This window comes from Gavialis gangeticus, unplaced genomic scaffold, assembly GCF_001723915.1.
Source record: "Gavialis gangeticus isolate Ggan-Ray unplaced genomic scaffold, GavGan_comp1, whole genome shotgun sequence".
Lineage (NCBI taxonomy): Eukaryota > Metazoa > Chordata > Crocodylia > Gavialidae > Gavialis > Gavialis gangeticus.
The window spans coordinates 1,934,322-1,952,160 of NW_017729033.1; the positions used below are offsets into that span (position 1 = coordinate 1,934,322).

The following is a 17,839-nucleotide window of genomic DNA, read 5'->3' on the forward strand; positions in this document are numbered from 1 at the left end:
CTGTCCCCTGTTGCCAAGATGCGAGTTGCATTAATGCCAGCACAAAGGAACAACCTGTTATCCTGAGAGGGATAGGCCACAAACAGCAATGCAGAGTGCCAAGCCAGAATCACTGAAGTGTACTGAGCTGGCAGGCTAAGAACACTTCTACAGTGCAGCCTAGGAAGGTCAGACAACTTCTCCCATAATCTACTGCAAAATAATTCAGAGGGCATCACTGCTTAGTGAAGTACCAAGAGGAAGTCCTAGCACTTCACCCATCATCGTGCAGCACCAAAGCAGACATGGTGACCTTGTGGAGTAACAGCATCCTAGATTAACCGAGGCGCTCAGACATAGGTTAATTGTCTAGTGAAGATATGTAGTAAAGAAGTTATTTGGAAGTTTAACACAGTAGATTCTGCCTTCCAGTCCCAACAACTCCAAAGGCCTTTATCAACTCTACATCCCATCCTGATGCCCTTACTCAGGTGAGACTTGATACCAAAGTCTGAACACAGGACTTTTATGCATTACTTTAGAAAAAGGCCATTTTTACTGGGAAGGGTGGAAGCCTGCTGGCAGCTGCCTAAGAGCAAGAAGTGGGGACATGTTTCAGCTGGGACAAGGAAATACCTTTTCCTTACAGGAGGTGCTATGTGATCTCTAGTGTTTAAGTGGCAGGGTGGAGGGAGATCTTGGGTGTTTTAGGGTTTACTTGAAAGTCCACCATGAAAAGCAAAATAGTGGAATTCTTTCTGAAAATGTTCTTACTTGATTTGACGTAAGAACCTGGGGGTTTGCACTTGTGCATCTTGGGAGACTAAAAATGATAAATCCAGTGGTTAAACCCTGATATCAGGGGCATGTGTTCTTAAGGTTTTGTCCTTATTGCAGCTGTAACACCAATTATAACTGAAGCATTGCACTTAGCTCAAATTCTGTCCATATGCAAAACCCTTTGGACATGTCATGGTGCTTCCTAACCTGGGTCAGCTAGTCTGTTAGTGGAGCAGAGGTTGAGTTAGCACAGCAGATAACACAATTACTTCTTGAAGCCCATATTATTTTCCGGTATTGTCAACTCTTACTTGAAGCTGGTTAACCTGACAGGGGCTGACTCAAGCATAGGTAAACTCGAGTTAATTTGGCAGAGATACAAGTAGTGTGTAATTCAGAAAGCAAGTACTAAAAACTATTTTTATCCATTGGAAGAAGACCTGTGCTGTTGCAAAGCTTGGTCATACATGGGCAGAAAGCCCTGACAGTTGAAACTTTTCTTCACATTCATCCTAAATCAAATCTATTACATGAAACACATTTGCCATTTCAAATAAAGCAGTTCCCAAAAAACATTACAGTGTTAATACTTGGGGGAAGTTACTATTTTAAGAAAGGTGTATAAATATGTATTTAAAGCGTTACCCACGGCTATTGAGACAGCACTTATGACAGCTCCCAAGTAGCCCTGGATGAACTTGGATGTCGGAGAAGGCTTTGGAAAAAAGAAAACACACAGTTTCAGCACAGAGTTTGGGCTATTTAAATAAACATGACATTTCTTAATTAAAACAAAAAAGATAGTTTCACTCTGCCACATCTGCTACATCACATGTGGCTCCGTTAGCTAGTAGGAAGGCAAAAGCAAGAGGATTTGCCACCTAGTGAAATAAGTTAAAGAGCTTGGAAAAACACCTAACACAAGAAACTTGTTCACTTTTTTCCTGGGAATGTCATCTGTAAGTGTACTGTTAAATGGAAGAGATGCTAACATGATTACAACAAAGCCATTTGACTGAACTATTAGTCCTCTGTTGGTTATCTTGACTTGAAAACTCTTTTCAACATCAACATTTCATGCACAGATCAGATGGCTTCTAACACAGCTTCTTATCTTATGACATTGTGAAAATTGATGCAACACCATAAAAACTTGGATTTTTAGGGGGAAGAAAATCCAAGTTATGGGATTTTTTTTTCTTTACTAGAGACTAAGCTAGGCCTGGTTGGCAAGAAATGACTTCTCTACTGGCTCAATCCAATGGCAAAAAGCAGTTGAGACAGGACATCGGTCTGCCCTGCAGAAGAACAAGATCTTAAAAAAAACCCCAATGACTCACTCACACAAACTGATGACTAGGATAAATATTGGAGAAGAGAGGTCTGCCATCTGGAAGAAGCCCAGCCACCCCACTTTTAAACATTCTTCAAAAAACAGCATTTGTAACTGTATGGTCAAGGGATACCAACACAGTTCGTCTGAAAACTTTGTCTAGGAAATTTTCCTCTAGGAAAAGGGACAGGCAGACTAAGGAGCCTTTCAGCACTTCCCAGGGATAGTCATCCTGCTGCCACATGCTCGAAACCTGTATGAAGGAACAGATGGACTACCACTGGCTCATCCTAGCAGGTGGTTCTTGTTTGCTGGCTGGGTTAACAAGACTGATTCAAGTATCTCTGAGCAGAGGCAGCCAGGGTCTGGAACCACGGTCTCCAAATCTGGAGGAAGACTGTTACATTACTTGAGTTAGGCATAATATCAAACCCCTGAAGGAGGTAAGTTAGGCCCTGCAAGGTCTGGAAGAGGGAAGCTATGCACATTGCAAAAGTCCATCCAAGCCTAGCAGCTCACTGGGCTAGTGTTGTTAAGATGTGTACTTCCACAGCCAAAACCACACCGGGAAGCAATAAGGCTAGCATGTTGCTTGCATCACCTGGCACCCATTTATAAGTGGATCAACTGGAGAAAGGAGTCATGAGTCCAGAGGCATCCAACTGGTACCCAACTCAAACTTGATCGAGGTCCCCTGCATGTTACATTTTTCCAATGGAGGGCAACCTAGGGAACTGCAATCAGGCTGAGTCACCATGCAGCCAACTTGCCAAGCTACTGATAATACCCTGTGGACCATAGGTTACAAACCTGCTTTAACTACTTTCCCACTGAGCTCCTATTCAGAGCAGAGCAAAGCAGAGCAGAGCTTACTTCTGCCTGTATCACCTGAATTCAGACCAGTAACTCCCCTGCTATTCTGATTCAAATTTCTCTGTGCTAATATTTAGGATGCTTTGTAGACTGGAACAAGGCAAAACCAAGGACTAGAATGAAAACACAACACTCGTTTTACTTATCAGATAGACTCTTCAACTTTAAAGTGTCATTATAAGAGATTAAAAGGCAATTTATAAATCCCTGTGAGCACCTACCCTGAAGTTCCCGATTTATGCTTTTATAATTACAACAGATCAAACCCATTGCAAACTGCATGTGCAGAGACTGCTCACCTTTGTTGCATTTCGGTTTGCATAGTTGACACATGCGTTGTGGCTCTGGTTCAACCACTGAAAAGGAAACAAAAGGAGATGGGAGAAATAAAACAACTGTTTACAAAAGGGAAAAATGAATGCACCAGCATCCCTACCACTGCTGCAAAAAACCCAAACGATACACACACAGACAGGAAATTCTACCTTATCCAATTATACCCCCTACTGGGGCAGGGATATATTTTGTTACCCAAGCCAGAGAATTCAGTTATACATCTGTGATGGTGAAGAGAGGAAAATTAATTGCAGACATGTGCATTATTCTCCCTCCACACATACGTGCACACACTCCTCCCTCACTGGCGCATTTTTAAGGTGTTGTGCCTATTTGGGGTCTGACCTGATGTTCTTTCAAGTCAAGGGGAGTCTTTCAACCAATTACAATCGACAACAGATCAGGCACTAATTATACAGGTTAAGCGGGACACTGTCAGATAGTTTAGATGCTGAAGTGAAGCTTTTATTAAAGGTTTACAAAGTCTCCTACTCACAGGAGCTTTCCTGTTACACTTAAAATACCAAAGAAACCCACTAAGCTTAAGTTCAACTTCCTATTGAAGCAAGGGTAAAATAATGGCTTTATGCTATTATTTATAGCTGTTCTTGCAGTAAAGCCAAGAGGGTCCAACAGACTCCAGAGTCCCGCTGTGCTAAGCACTGTACATACAGGTAGTGACACATGTCCATAGTTATCTTTCTTGAGGGATAGAAACTCATGTCTTCTGGATAGAGCCCTGAACGGAATAAAAAGACTCATCTCTCATTTCTCTGTGGACCATTGACCAGTGTCCCCCTTGCCCCTATTAACTATCCGATGCCCACTCCTGACATTATGCCCTCTATTCTGCAGTTCACACCATCTTTGGACTTTCCCTTGTTACAAGCACTAAATTTGCATGCACAAGAAAACAGACCCACATAATATTTAAATGTTATGATAAAAAGTGATCTAGCACTGGAAAGATCAAAATCTTCTTTAAAACTCCCTTTCCTTTTATGCATTTAGCATCAATGCTGTGTAGTGACTTGACACTGTTCTTCCTGCTCTGTTCTAGTAAATCCCTTCTGGAAATGGCAGGATAGGACAACAAGCAGCCAGTCCTTTAATCATTCATTAAACTCAGTGGTTCTCAAACTGTGGGGAGGTTTGTTCAGGGATCACAAAGGGCTCTCTATTTGATATTTCAGGCTCGTCTAACTGATATTTCCATCCTCATCTTCACTGCCTGCAACCACAGGAAAGTAGTGCCATGTTCCTGAATTGAGGTGCTTTATCCACAGCAGAAGTTGTGAATGAAAAGAATTTGGGTTCTTTTCACATGGCAGGAACCACAAGTAATATGCTTCAGTTGAAGAGTACGATACCACTGGCACTTCTCCAGCTAATGGCCAGGACCTAAAAGGAGAGAAAGGCTTGAAAAGCAGTTACATGAGGGCAGACATTGACAGAGAAAGGCCATATTGGGCAAAGCAATATTGGTGATCTGAAAGCGCTACTAGCAAACTTTTCACATCAAGAAACCCGTGGGATACTAGAATTCATCCTGTTTGTTTAAAAATATATAAATATATGAGATACTTTTTGCCAATAGAAACTGACTCTGCTCTGGTGTCCACATGCATCTTTGCTGGTCTCTACTTATTGGACACTGTAGGAGAGGTCCAGAGGCAGTGGGAGCTCTGTAAGAAACCCTCCAAACAGTGGGAACTGAGTTTCAAGAACCCAAGGCAAAGCCCTGGAGCAGTCACAGTGCAAAAGCTCTACGACATCTACCAATCAGCTCAAATACATAAAATGGGTCCAAGTTTTGCCTCATCCTCTTCCTACCTTAAGCAGCCTTTATAATGGGGATAGCTCTGTACTCCACTCCCTGGCTCCGCTGTCTCTGGAGAAGGCTGACTAACGCCCTTCTGGGCTCTTCAGGGGGCATCTGGATGGCTGCTCCCCCATTTGCAGTTGCCAGAGGGTCAGGCAGTCAGGCCCAGGCCCTACTTCTGGGGGACAGCTACTGAAGGGAAGGCATTGTGAGCATCCCTTTCCTTCAGCAAGAGTGGGACTCAAAAAGGCTTCAGTGGGTCCCATTGTTGCTGCTCCGATGACTGCTTACTTCAGTCTGGGGCCTGATATGCCCTGGACTGCAACGTGCATATTCAAGGTGCTGTGGTTAAAGTATTGTCAATTCAGGTGCATGGGGCTGCTCTTCTTCAGCTGCTGCTCAGAACCTGGGAAACAAAACCGAAGAAAAGAGAGAAAAGGGGAAAGAAACAGAAAGGAGTTAGAAAAAGGGAACAGAAAGGGGCCAAAATAGAGAATCAAAAAGCTAATGGTAAGGCAGGGCAGAGGAAGAAAAAAAAATGCAGGGGATGAGGGGAGCAGAGGGAGAAAACACCACTGGAAGAGAAAAATAAGTTCTCTCTTTGGGAAGTCTGGTATCTCTCATGCTTTTTGTTCTATAAAACAGAGAGGGCACCTGAAATTCAATGTGAGGACTCCCAAAATGAACCTCAGATGCTAATGCTGTGACTTGAGGCCATGCAGTTTGACGGTGGGTGCAGCAGGTCATCACGACTAGCAAGTTTGAGAACCACTGAGAGAACTGCAATTCCCTAAGTGTGATCCAGGCTGTCGGAGTTGCGGGCTACAGCCCTTCCCTCTGTTGTTGGCCAGCTCTGCATCTGGTCACATCTGAGGAACCAGACACAAAATCTGACAGTCTGTCACGCAGCTAGAATCCTACATTTCACATGCCAAACTCTGCTGCTGTGCAAGTGCACGTAATTGCCAATGAAGTTGGTGTGGCTCTATAAATTGGCCTGTCATGCTCCTGTAGACCGCTGATTTTTTTTTTTAAATACTCTTTTCAGTTCTAAATAAGGATTGTGCCATCCCTCCTTCCATCGAGTAGCTGCACTGAGGACTGCCACTGATTTTCCCGAGACTTACTATACAGTATGTTGCTGCAAGTAAGAAAAACTGGCCTTTTATGCGATTCTCAATTAAATAGGTCCTGTGCTCCCAATCAGAGCCCTGGTTAAGAAAAGAACCTTTTGTGTTCCCAAGAAATACAAGATTTTCCCTTGACTCTGAAAAGGGACTGGCAGGAGAGGGAGAAGGTGGAGATTGATATCAGTGGGATGTGTTCACATAAGAATATGACTAAGGACTACTCCTATAAGTAAGAGTATCACTGCTTCACTGAAAATCAATGGTTGTTTTGCAGTTGACTTCAGCAGGCATTGGACTAAACAGCAAGTCCTCGGGGGTAACAGCAGTAGGAGACACAAACAAATATACACGTCTCTAGCCATAGTGCTATTAAAGTCGCACGCCATACAAGACCCGGCTTTAGCTGTTGAAACCATGTGGTCATAATTTACTGTGCTCAAATTAAAACCTACAAAATCCGAGTATTGCTCCTATATTCAGGCTAGACCTCAATGCCGTGGCACTTAATGCCATGCCTCACTTCAATAAACAAAAAATTTTAACCAAGCAAAACCAGCTTCTAACTGGATGTATTCACTGTTTCAAAGGAACAGGGGACTGCAACGAGCCTCCCAGGTCATTAAGGCCAGCCCTTGCTTTCGCAGGCATTCATTTGTCCAACAGGAGCTACAAGAGCCTCTACGTCAGCCCCCACCTCACAATGCAGACACAAAGCACCCATCCGAAGACCTATGGCACGTTACCTGTTAAGGACAGGAGAGACAAGGGCGCTACCAATGCCTTTACCACGGCACTGGCAGAGAACGTTAGGGGAAAATATTCTCAGTTGATCCTAAGAAAGGGATCACACCCTGACATGCCCTATATCACAAAGGAAGATAAGAAACATCAATGGCCCCTAAACTGGGATATTTACTATGGCTAAAATGCTCTCCCCCGCCACACGCACAGAAAAACTAAGTGAAAAACTTATTGCAAAATATTAGCCAAAGCCCCACCTGTCTCCTGTACTGTACTAAGCAGGCAGGACTGGCAAGGAACTCAGCTCTGGAGTCTCTTACATGTATGGCCCAGAGTGATATCTGAAGACCTACTGTATTAGAGACCTCTTAGGACCCCCCAGCCCTGTAGATGAGTTTTGTCCAAAGTATATACAATCTGGAGCCAAATCTACCTGCCAGAACGTCTCCCAGAACAGCAGAGGTGGTAGCAACCAAGGTCTAATCCTCAATGGATGTTGCACCTGGTGTCATCATTTTCACCTGGGTGAAGCACAGGTAAAATGCGGCCCTTGACATTTAGTTCCATGTGACACGTCCTTCGCAAAGGTGTAAATGATGACACAAGTGGCAGGCCAGGCCAGGCCCCAGGGGTTTTATTTGCAGCATACTTTCCTCCTACCCCAAAGTTTCCAATTACATCCAGCCATATCCTCTTCTTATTAACTAGGATGCTCTTGATGGAGAAGGGTAATCAGGAATGTGCCTTAGACAAATCGTCTTGATTTTGGGGGGCCATGCTGCAGATGCAATTCAACGATGCTTTTCTTTTTGTTACGTGGTCCATAGACTCAATGCTGCGGCAGAAGATTGTTACCTGCCAAAAAACAGTGGATGCCAGCGTCTGGTTTGGCAAGAGAAGACCAACAACCTGGAAAAGATGGAAAAAAAAAAAGTAGCAGCACAAATACACCACCAGTTTCCTCCTTGTGCTTTCTATACATTAAAACAATGAGTTTCCTTCTAAGAAAATGGAAAATCTATCTGGTCTTTCAGTATTTATGAACTACCCCATGCCAGAACCTGAGCATGGTTAAAAGAAAATAATCAATAGGCATTTACAAAGCAGGGTTCTCTCTGTCTGTCTGTGTCACTCACTAAACCCCATTTATTTTCTCTTCATTTCAATCTTCCCATCTGTAAAATAGGGGTAACTATTCAGATCATAAGGTTTCATGAGCCTCGGTGACTTTGTAATATGCTTGGAGAGCCTCAGATGGAACTTGTTCAAGAAAGGTTAGGTACAAGTAGTGTTGTCATTTTGAAGATTAGCTCACAGTCAGAGGTTACACAGTTTATACAGCTCACTGCCAAAAGTTACACAATGAACAACTATTTGATAGAAATTCCTCGTGGAATCTCTCTAAAAAAAAATCAGGGGGGGCCAGCCTGCAGGTATGAGTGCCACAAGTGGCCCAGGCGGCCTGCATGGCATGCAGCACATCAGGAAAGGGCAGGCAGCACACCAGCAAGTGGTACAGGGAACAGAAAGCAGAGGAGCAGACTGGGCATGGGGTGGGGGGTTGGTGTGGCCTTTGAGGAGAGCCTGGGGCTTAACGTGAAAGAAATCAGATTTTACTCTTTGAGAGCAGAGGCTTGCCCCCTGGAAGCAGAGGATACATTCTACCCAGCGCTACAAGCACTCTGGATGTCCTTGTGTTAAAAAGTCCATTCCATGGGATAGAAAAAGAGGAGAAACCTACAACTCTTTAAAGAGCCCACTCTCCACTGGAGGATGCACAAAGTACAATGGAAAGCCTCCATGAGAAAAGACTGCTGCAGTGCGAGGGACTAAGAAAGGAGATAGGAGCATATAGGGAGGAAGGACCTAAGCCAACCCACTCAAAACGTTTCCTTGGGAAATGAACCTCCAGCTAAGAGACAGTCTGAAGCATCACTCCTTTGCAATGCTGTCTTCTCTTTCCTTCAAGTTCCCTAGTTCTTTGGTAATTTTGCAGACAGACAAAGTGTTTCCATAATGTGAAGATGATCTATTTTGAACATGGCCAAATGGAAAGCCAGGTGCTTCTCCTGCATGGGTGCGAACGACCTACTTAAGAGAGGATCCCAACCTGACTGATCAACGGTGGGATGCTATTTTTGGTAGCACTTTTCCCTCTGGGCTACAACACAGTGGACTCTCTCATTCACTTTGGACCAGGCCATTGGATTCCTCTCTGACTTTATTCCTGCACAAGCCAAGAAGAATAAAAGTCTCCATAATAGCATGCCCTTCCCGCCGCCAGCAAAAAACCCTGGTCACAGGGAGGGGTTGCACAGCTATAGAAGTTGCACAGGAGAGAAAGACCCTGAAAAAGGGCACGAGACAGTTTGGGCTGGATTAGTCTGAGCCCTCCTATTAGCCGTTTTTCCTCCTAACCTCTGCCTCACACCTGCTGAACCCCAAACCAGGGAACCTCACATGAATCGATTCTTCACGCCCAAGACACATGCCATAGTATCCACTCCCAATGAATTTAGCTTAGATGTTTCTACCGCAGTTGCGCCTCTTTACACCAAGTTTAATTTAGCCCTGGGTCAACTGGGTTAAAGAGAGTTAGAGGAAGAGGCCCCTTGCCAGGATAATAGTTTATCTTCTGAAGCTCAGAAAAATTAAAAAAAAAAAGAAAGAAGGAGAAGGAGGGAGGGGGAGAATAGGAAATAAATAAAGAACACCCAAAAATCTGCATGACTGAAAGAGGCACGTTTAATGCAAACTCTCCATATGTGCAAGAGTCTGTCAAGGAACATACAGCTTCACTTTTAATTACTGTCAGAATTTTTTTTAAAAAGGATCTAAAAAGGAAAACAAAATTTAAAAAAAAAAACCCTAAACACCAGAAATGTATCAACCACCAATTTTAATTGGCTGGCAGGTACAAATGGTTGTCAGTGGCCTCGAAGCCAGGGGAGAGAGATTTTCCCCTAAAGAGCTGTTGATTTGGAAAAGAGGTACAATGAGAGGAGTCTGCGAGCGGGTTCTTTGTGTTTGCAAACCCCCAGTCCTTGCCTGGTGGTTACAGAAAGTGGATTTATCTGTGATTCCATGTGAACAAGGAAACTCAGCTTTTATCTGCTGCAGTATTGTCAACTTCAGCGTTCAGAAACTGAGAGTGAGCTGCCACCCACCTGCCTCTCTCTGGTCCCTGCCATCCACGGTATCACTTAAGCATGCAGTTTTTTTTATTTATTATTTTCTCCCTTGCATTTGAGCCTCTTGTGTCCAGCTCCCCAGCCTCTCGGCACAGCCATATATCAGATTCCCCCATAATCAGATGGCCCCAGGAGCTTAGGCTTTAGGGAACAGGCCAAACCACCAGGGTCTGATGGCACTTGCCTGTTGTGCATTACTCCCCAGGTGCTTTACAAGGGGAAGCAAGTGCCTTCCACCCTTTTACAAATGGGGCAGGATTGCAGGAGTGATTTGCCCAGGATATCCTGCAGTTATGTGACACAGCCAGGAATGAAACCTCTGGCCTCCTAGCAGTGTCAGGTCATTCATCACGATTAAGTAAATGAGAGTAAGCCACCTCCTGACTCGATGCCTTCTTCTCAGCTAGAACCAGAAAACTGCCCCACTGGCTGTGCCTGCACTGCACCAGACAGCGTATTTTAATTTGCCTAGGCAAGCAGGAGTCATCAGCTTGGCAGAGCCCCGTGCTAACGTAGCTGGCCTGTTTCCAGTACCTGAGCTTTACCTGCTTGAGGTAGCTCTGGTTTATCTGCATGCCTAAATGGTACAGTGTAGGCAGCCCCACAGCCTTTTCACTTGAGGAAATCCCATCCCCCTTTGCTCAATGCAAGGCTCAAACAGTTTTTATGCTAGAGCAGGCTGCCAATTTTGTCACTAAATTTCACAGATCGATTGGCATAAAAGCTACATTTTAATTTTAACATTTGAAAATGGTTTTTCCCCCTCCTTAAATGACAAGAGGTTCCAGTTTATCCTTTGCAGCAAGTGAAATTGGGCTCATGTGACAGCTCGCAGCTCCTCTGACAGCTCTGGATTTGGGCCGATTTCACTGTCAACTTCATTGCTCACTCGTTTTTGTTTAACCTTTTCTTCTAGAATGCCCCACGCAAATTACCACCAAAACGGTACATACAACCACAACAAACAACAATAACTCTGTTCACCTGTACCTTTTGTGGCCACGTTAACTTCTTCCTTGAGAAAGACTGCTTCCCTCAAAGCATGTGCCGTGTGCCTCAGGCCACTTGTAAAGCACTGTAGTGGCACAAGCTAGTGGACTGAGCAAGCGTGAAGCCCAGATCAGACTCAGATGTTTTTAAAACATGGCTCTGACAACAACTAGTTTTGTAACCATCCCCTTTGCCTCAGTTTCTCCATCTGTAAAATGGGTTCAATACTTAGCTACTTCAGACAGAGAGCATATGGCTTAACTGCTGCTTCAGTAAGGGAAATACAGTCAAGCAGATCATTATTCAAAACAAATGATAGAGTCAAACTGAAAAGTGAACGAGAGGCACATGTAGCAGAAACTAACTAATGGGCAGTGAAGCATCATTAGCTATAGTAAGAAAGGATTTTAAATTTTCACTGTGAGAAAGAAACACGTATAGAGGAGAGGGAGGAAGCTACGGCTCTTGGGTTTATAGGGCCCTTACTGATCTTGCCCTTCAGAAGAGGCTGCATGCTCAACAAGAGGAAAAAGGACCTAAGTAAGAGCTGCAAAGGTTATGCTTCACAGGTGTTCACTGCACCTCGGCCTCTTCTTTGGAGCAGGAGTCAGATGGAGGGTGAAACAAAAAGCAGAGACAAAATACAAAAATAGCAGGAGTGCGTGTGTGGAGTGGGGGGTTGTGGGGTGAATAATATGTAACAGCCAAACAACCTTAAACATGACAATCTCGATCCATCAGGGCACATTTTGCACAATGAAACCCTTGCTAAGGCGTGATGGGAAAGGTGTGAACATTTTGTGAATTTGTCACAGCCAAGTAATGTGGAATTTGGAGAATTCTATGCGAGTGCTAAAAAATGCATTTCCTGTTACACTCAGGCAAAGTGGGGAGAGATGCTAAAATACTTACGATGGGTGTTCCAAAAGGAATGTAACCTATTAAGAAAAACAGAAAAGAGAAGATATATGCATTTTAATACAGAGTTTCAGGGGATAAATCACACCTGAAAGAGCTAACACTGCTACCAAGGCAGGATGAGAGACACTGGGCACACTGCTTACACTAGTTTCAGGCCAATTTAACTTCAGGAGAGTTGCTCCTGATTCAGGAGAAAAACTGATACTGTGGTCCTACTGTTTTTACCAGCTGTCTGCCCCATCCTCTGTATTCCTCATGTGTTTTAAGAGTTTCCCTAGGATTTGAGTCATGATCTACATTACAAAAGCTGTTTCCATATAACTGTCAACTAGAGGAGTGATTTTTTTAAAATTAATATAATTATACTGGCATAAACCCTAGTACAAATGCAATTGTACTGGTGTGCAGGTACCTTATACTGGCACAGCTTGATTCTCTTTCTAAATCTGAGTAAATGTTACTAATAAAAGCACTTTTAAGCTAATCTAGTACGCTGGGTGTAGGGTGTGGACTGCTTGCTGCTTTAGCTATTCCAGTACAGTTAGAGTAGCAAAACTTTCTCCTAGAGACAAGTCTTTATCCCAAACCAAAGTCATCGGGTGCTTCATATGCTGCCCTCTGCTACAGATTCTCCTCTTCACAGTCCGTTTCATTTCAGTGGCATCTTCCAGCAAGGGAGGGAATGCTCACAAACCCATTTTATGGACAGGGAAACCAAAGCTCAGGGAGCTGGATCAATTTATCAAAAATTATACAGCAGTTCAGTGGAAGAGCTAGGAATAGGACCCAGGAGTCTTGGCTCGCTGCTGCTGTGAGTTATCCCAGCCAGTTGCCCTTCCTCTCCAAAAGGTTTTGGAGGATGAAGGCATCAATCCTGCTGCTTTGATCACATGCACAGATCCTTGCATCACATGCCCCAGCTCAGCACTTCTGAAACAAGAGGAAGGTCTCATCTGAGAGGCACTGTCCTCAGGGACTGCTCGAGGAGCCCTGCCACCAGGAGCCGCTGCCTGGTCAGGCCATCTCCTGTACTGAAGGAGGGAACACCAGGAAGAGGGGGAAAGAGGTAAACCTGATTTAATAATAATGCAGTGGCAATTCCCTTAGCCCAGTGCAGCTCACTTAGAATACACCATAAAAGTGGTGCAGACAGACTCTGCAGGAGGAGGACGAGGATGGCTGCAGCTCACCCCTGGGCTGGCTTGGCTGGTGCCTTGCTCCATTACTGCTCTACTTTGGTTCTCGCACTATGCTCATCACTAGGGACTTGCCTAAGTCACGGTGAGACAAAGGGTTTTTTGTGGCCCCCTTGCAGGCTGCAGAGCTGCTTTCGCAGGCATTTTGTGGTGGCCCCACCCCTCACCGCTGATTGGTGAAGGGCACCTTCACTCAGTCTATGCCACTACCCCTTTTTTATTTGGTTGATTTTGCAGGAAATCACAGCCAATGCTGGACTTCCCAGCAATCATGGCAATCGAAGACATTGTTTTTTGTCGTTTCTGTGAAACCACAATTCTGGTGGGTCCCTACACATCACCCCAAGTGTGTGACTTATTCTTCAAGAAAGCACTGAGGTTTTTAGGCAGTAGGTTTCTCTTCAGGCCCCGAGGTTAAAATGAATGCTGACATTTGAGTAAAGGAAGCCTAAATACTAAGATCACATGCACTTTAAAAATGAGTTAAGCTACATGCAGATGCTTAGGTGAAGCTGAGAAGAGAGACAGACAGACACAGGCAAAAATGAAACAACGCCTAGTGCATTATTTTGGGTAAGATTAATCAGACAGATCAATGCCTTGGTTAGAGGATATACAATACCTGACATTCTGAAAGGCATGAAGATAGTCTCATTTGTATCAGGATGTATGATGGCCTAGAAAACAAACAGCAAATAGAAAGAATGAAGGCATGGAGATGGCTGGCAAACAGGAGAGAGACTGACCCTTTTCCTGCTGCCCCTTCTGTTGAGTATGTTTAACCAGAGGGCAGGTGTGCACAGGTACCCATGTCTACACAAGAACAGACAGCATGCTGCATGGGGCTCAACATTTTCAGTGGAGTCTGTTGGAAAGCCAACCCCGACTTAGCTTTCCTGCCCTTTTTTAAAAGTCTTTTACATTATCTAATACTGATGAAAAGTGACAGACTGGAAATGCTGGAAAGACTGAAGGATGGATTATTATGGACAGTAGTTAGGCCCATAAAGACTATCCAGACTGCCTTAACTAGGAACTACCCATTAGGACAAAAGCATTCAGTCACTATATCCCATTCATTACTTGGTGTCTCTCCTGTATCTGCGAAAAAGGCCAGTTTTGATGGTGGGCTGTTTAATCTGGGTGTGAAGGGAACAATCACATGCCCCAGAGGGTCATTTATATGAGCTTTGCAAACCAATGCAAGTTATACCCAAATCAGGAGCAGACAGACATGCAACAATCCTGCAAGTGCACACAGTCAGTGCCTATTTGTGCGCCTTACCAAGAGGCAACAGGGAGACAGGTACTGGCCTCTTTCCAAAGAATTAGCCTAGGATGGCTGTGGGCAGAAGAAATTTAAACCAGTGTAACTTACAGCAGCAGAGTTTATAGCCAATTCGTGCAGGGGTAAGTCTATACCAGGTCTGGATGAAGTTACCTGACTTCAGAGGTTTTTATCATCTGTCTGCTACTTTTTTTAAACTGGTATAAATGTGTCAGGTGTCCATGCCTCAAGACTAAATTAATTTCATTCCAGTCAAGCCTTTACCAGAGAGTTATTCCCATCTCCTGGCAAGTGGACTATACAAGAGCTAGCAGGTGAATTAGTGGCCAGGCAGCTGGCCTTTTCTATGCATACATTTCTGGTCTTGACACAGGGAAGTTTTTGAAGAAAAAAAAGCAATCCATTCTAAGCAACTGCTCAGGACAGATTTAAAAATTATTCCAAAAAATTCCTTTGGTTTCCCTGAGTAAATGCAGCTGTTCAGAAGTTCTTGCAATTATAAAACTAAAAGCACACGTTCTGAAATGATGGATTTTATTTAATGCTTCCTTACTTTAAACATGATCCCCCTCTACATCTAGCTATACATTTTTTCTGGAAGGGAGGGTGAACACAGTACCCACATCTCACAACAATAATGGAAGATTTTGCCTACTTCTATGTACAACCGTTTGACAGTCAGGACTAGGGACAGCTGGGAATTTTGCTACAAAAATCCAGCAGAGGTGGACTAAAATTGCAATGGCATGGTCAACTGGCGCTGATGACAAAAAGTCTTCAGAAAAATCCTCTTGATTCCAATATAGGCTCATAACATTTCTTCTAAGGGTATGAGGCCAGTTCAACGTTCATGCTAACAGGCCTTGGCTTCTCTGCTGAGACTCCCAGGCCCAGGAGACAACTGTAGGGGTTTCTGTGGTTTGTTGATCTGTTGGAGGTTTTTTATTTTTTTATTTTACACTGTGGACATCAAGAACTGGAAGGAGTCTACCCACTTGTTCTACTCGTGACCCAGCCGTGCATAACTCACTTAGCTTAAGCTAGACTTGGATCCAAGCTGGTGAGGCTACATCAGCATAGAAAACTGGGGTACATGTGTTGAGAATCAGGCAGAAATTCAGGATGTTCCCAGTGAAAATATGGCAGAATTTATCATTCCTGAAGAATGATTAAACTACTCAGTGAGAAAGTGGAGACCAAAAGTCTCTTGGCTAGATAGGTGGGAGAAAAAGACAACACAAAAACATAAACACTAAAATAAAATTAAGAATCTTGGGCAGAAACTCGTTGTTAGCATATGCATTTTCTCTGGCAAGACAGTAGAGCAGCTGAAAAACCTGTAGTGGAGAGAAGAGCAACACATTTTTCCCCATTTATAGAAAACAGATAGGAAACAGTGATATTTAACAGAAATAAAATATTTAAAATCACTTTACCTGCTTTATTTTTTGAGCTCCCCACAGCTAGAAAAAATAAGAGAGAACATTAAAGACATCAGCACAGTAGCCGCACGTTCTGAGAACCAAAGGTTCATACAAAATCAGAAACATCAGATCTCTGACCCATTACAATAAAGAAAGGAAAATTGCTCCAAGAAAGAAGCTACTTCTCTACACTTCTTAGAGGTATCTAAGATGTAGCGACCTATTCTTCCATTTTCATCCATACTGGGCGCATCTACATGTGCAGATGCTGTGGAGTGGGCTTACTCTAGAGTAAACCCACCCTGGGCAGGTGTCTACACGAGCGGGAATTCAAAAGTAGATTTGCTGCTCCTGGCTGCAGTCTGCTCCTACCCTCTCTGGCCTTGTACCAGCCCCCTACAGCAGCCAAGGGGAGCTCTAGTCTCCCCCTGATCTGCTGGTAGGGCAAGGGGCTAGGACCTGCCCCTCCCCTGCAGTTCTTTCAAAACCCCCTGCCCCCAGTTGAGGAGCTGGGACCAGTAGCTCCCTGCTGCTGGGGCAGGGGAACATTGTCTCCACCCGGGCTGTGCTACCGGATGGCAGCAGGCAGCTCCCTGGGTCAGGGAGCAATCTCTTGCCCCCTGCTACCTGGCTGACTGGGAGCAAACTGGTCAACCATTTACACATGCTGTACTGTGCAGTAATTACTCAGCAGTTAATCTGCTACTTGCCTCATTAGCTGGAGAAAGCAAAAGATCCTCCAGGCAAACTGAATAAGAGAGAGGCTGAAGCCTAGCACTCTCTAATTGGACACAGCTTGGGTGATGCCACACCAGGGATACAAGAACAACTCAACTAAGGTTTCTCTCTGTTTCTCCTGGGGTGGCTGAGAGCTGCACAGATGAATTGGGAGCTAGAAAACCTGCTCCCCACGGGGGCAGGTCTGCCCCCGCTTCACTGGAGAGGCAAGCAAAAGCTGTGTCACAGGAAAGCCTCAAGTAGAGAGAAAGTAAGTCTGTCTTGGAGTTTGAGACTCCTGTTCCCTCCCTCTTCCCCCCCTCCCCCCGCTTTTTTTTTCCTTGAGTGGGGGTATTGATCCCTGGAGCAAAGTGATCAGCAAGGGAGTCCTGGCAGTTTTGGCAACACAAGCCTTGGGTGGGATAATATGATTGGGGTCCCAGTCTACCTGGCCATGGGTGAAGCCTCCCCAAGAGGATGCCACCTATAGATTTTGCTTTGTGCTTAAGAGTATTTTAAAATTATATTTCACGTTTTCTTTTGTTTTGTTTCATTTTCTGTAATGAATTGAGTGTTTGTGTTTACACTGCTTGCAAGGAAGGTTTTTTTGTTTATACGGGACACCCCAGCAAATTTAGTCTTCCCATTTTTCTGGGTGGGGGCTCAAGCCACTGGTATAATTTCTGAGGTACCCTGAAATGGGAACTCGGCCCTTTCTGCTGGAGACCGGTGGCCACCAGAAAGGCTACACTAGCTTCAACAACATGAGCAACCCAGTGGCTGCTTTTTACAAACACTGGTGCAACAAAACCAATCACCACTGAAAAACATTTATGGAGAAGGAAAGTATCACAAAAATTCACACCCACATTTATTATTTTTTCTAATAGTCATGCCTGAAGACCTCAAGTGGGGGCCCTGTTCAGCCAAACATATAGAAGAACATGGTCCATGCTTCAAACAGCTCATGATTTACATTAAATAAAAGATGTAACAGGTAAGCATTACTAAGAGAGAGGAAAGGAAGGGGAAGGAAGATGGGATGTGACAGATGGCAATCCATCACTTCCAAGGCCAGAAGGGAACATTGAGACCATGTACCCCAGGGCTGGCCAACC

At 44.3% G+C, this 17,839-nt stretch overlaps 1 protein-coding gene across 3 annotated transcripts in view; it reads right to left on the reverse strand.

Annotated features, from left to right (window-relative positions):
* The window catches only part of SFXN5 (sideroflexin 5), a 270,380-nt gene that overhangs the window by 153,428 nt on the left and 99,113 nt on the right, over positions 1-17,839 (reverse strand). For all 3 annotated transcript variants that reach the window (XM_019526158.1, XM_019526156.1, XM_019526157.1), the window contains exons 4-9: positions 16,017-16,043; positions 13,915-13,969; positions 12,088-12,113; positions 7,850-7,903; positions 3,265-3,321; positions 1,409-1,474 (exon numbers count right to left, since the gene is read on the reverse strand). In XM_019526158.1, coding sequence (XP_019381703.1) covers positions 1,409-1,474; positions 3,265-3,321; positions 7,850-7,903; positions 12,088-12,113; positions 13,915-13,969; positions 16,017-16,043 — 285 coding nt within the window. The remainder of the gene's footprint in view (positions 1-1,408; positions 1,475-3,264; positions 3,322-7,849; positions 7,904-12,087; positions 12,114-13,914; positions 13,970-16,016; positions 16,044-17,839) is intronic.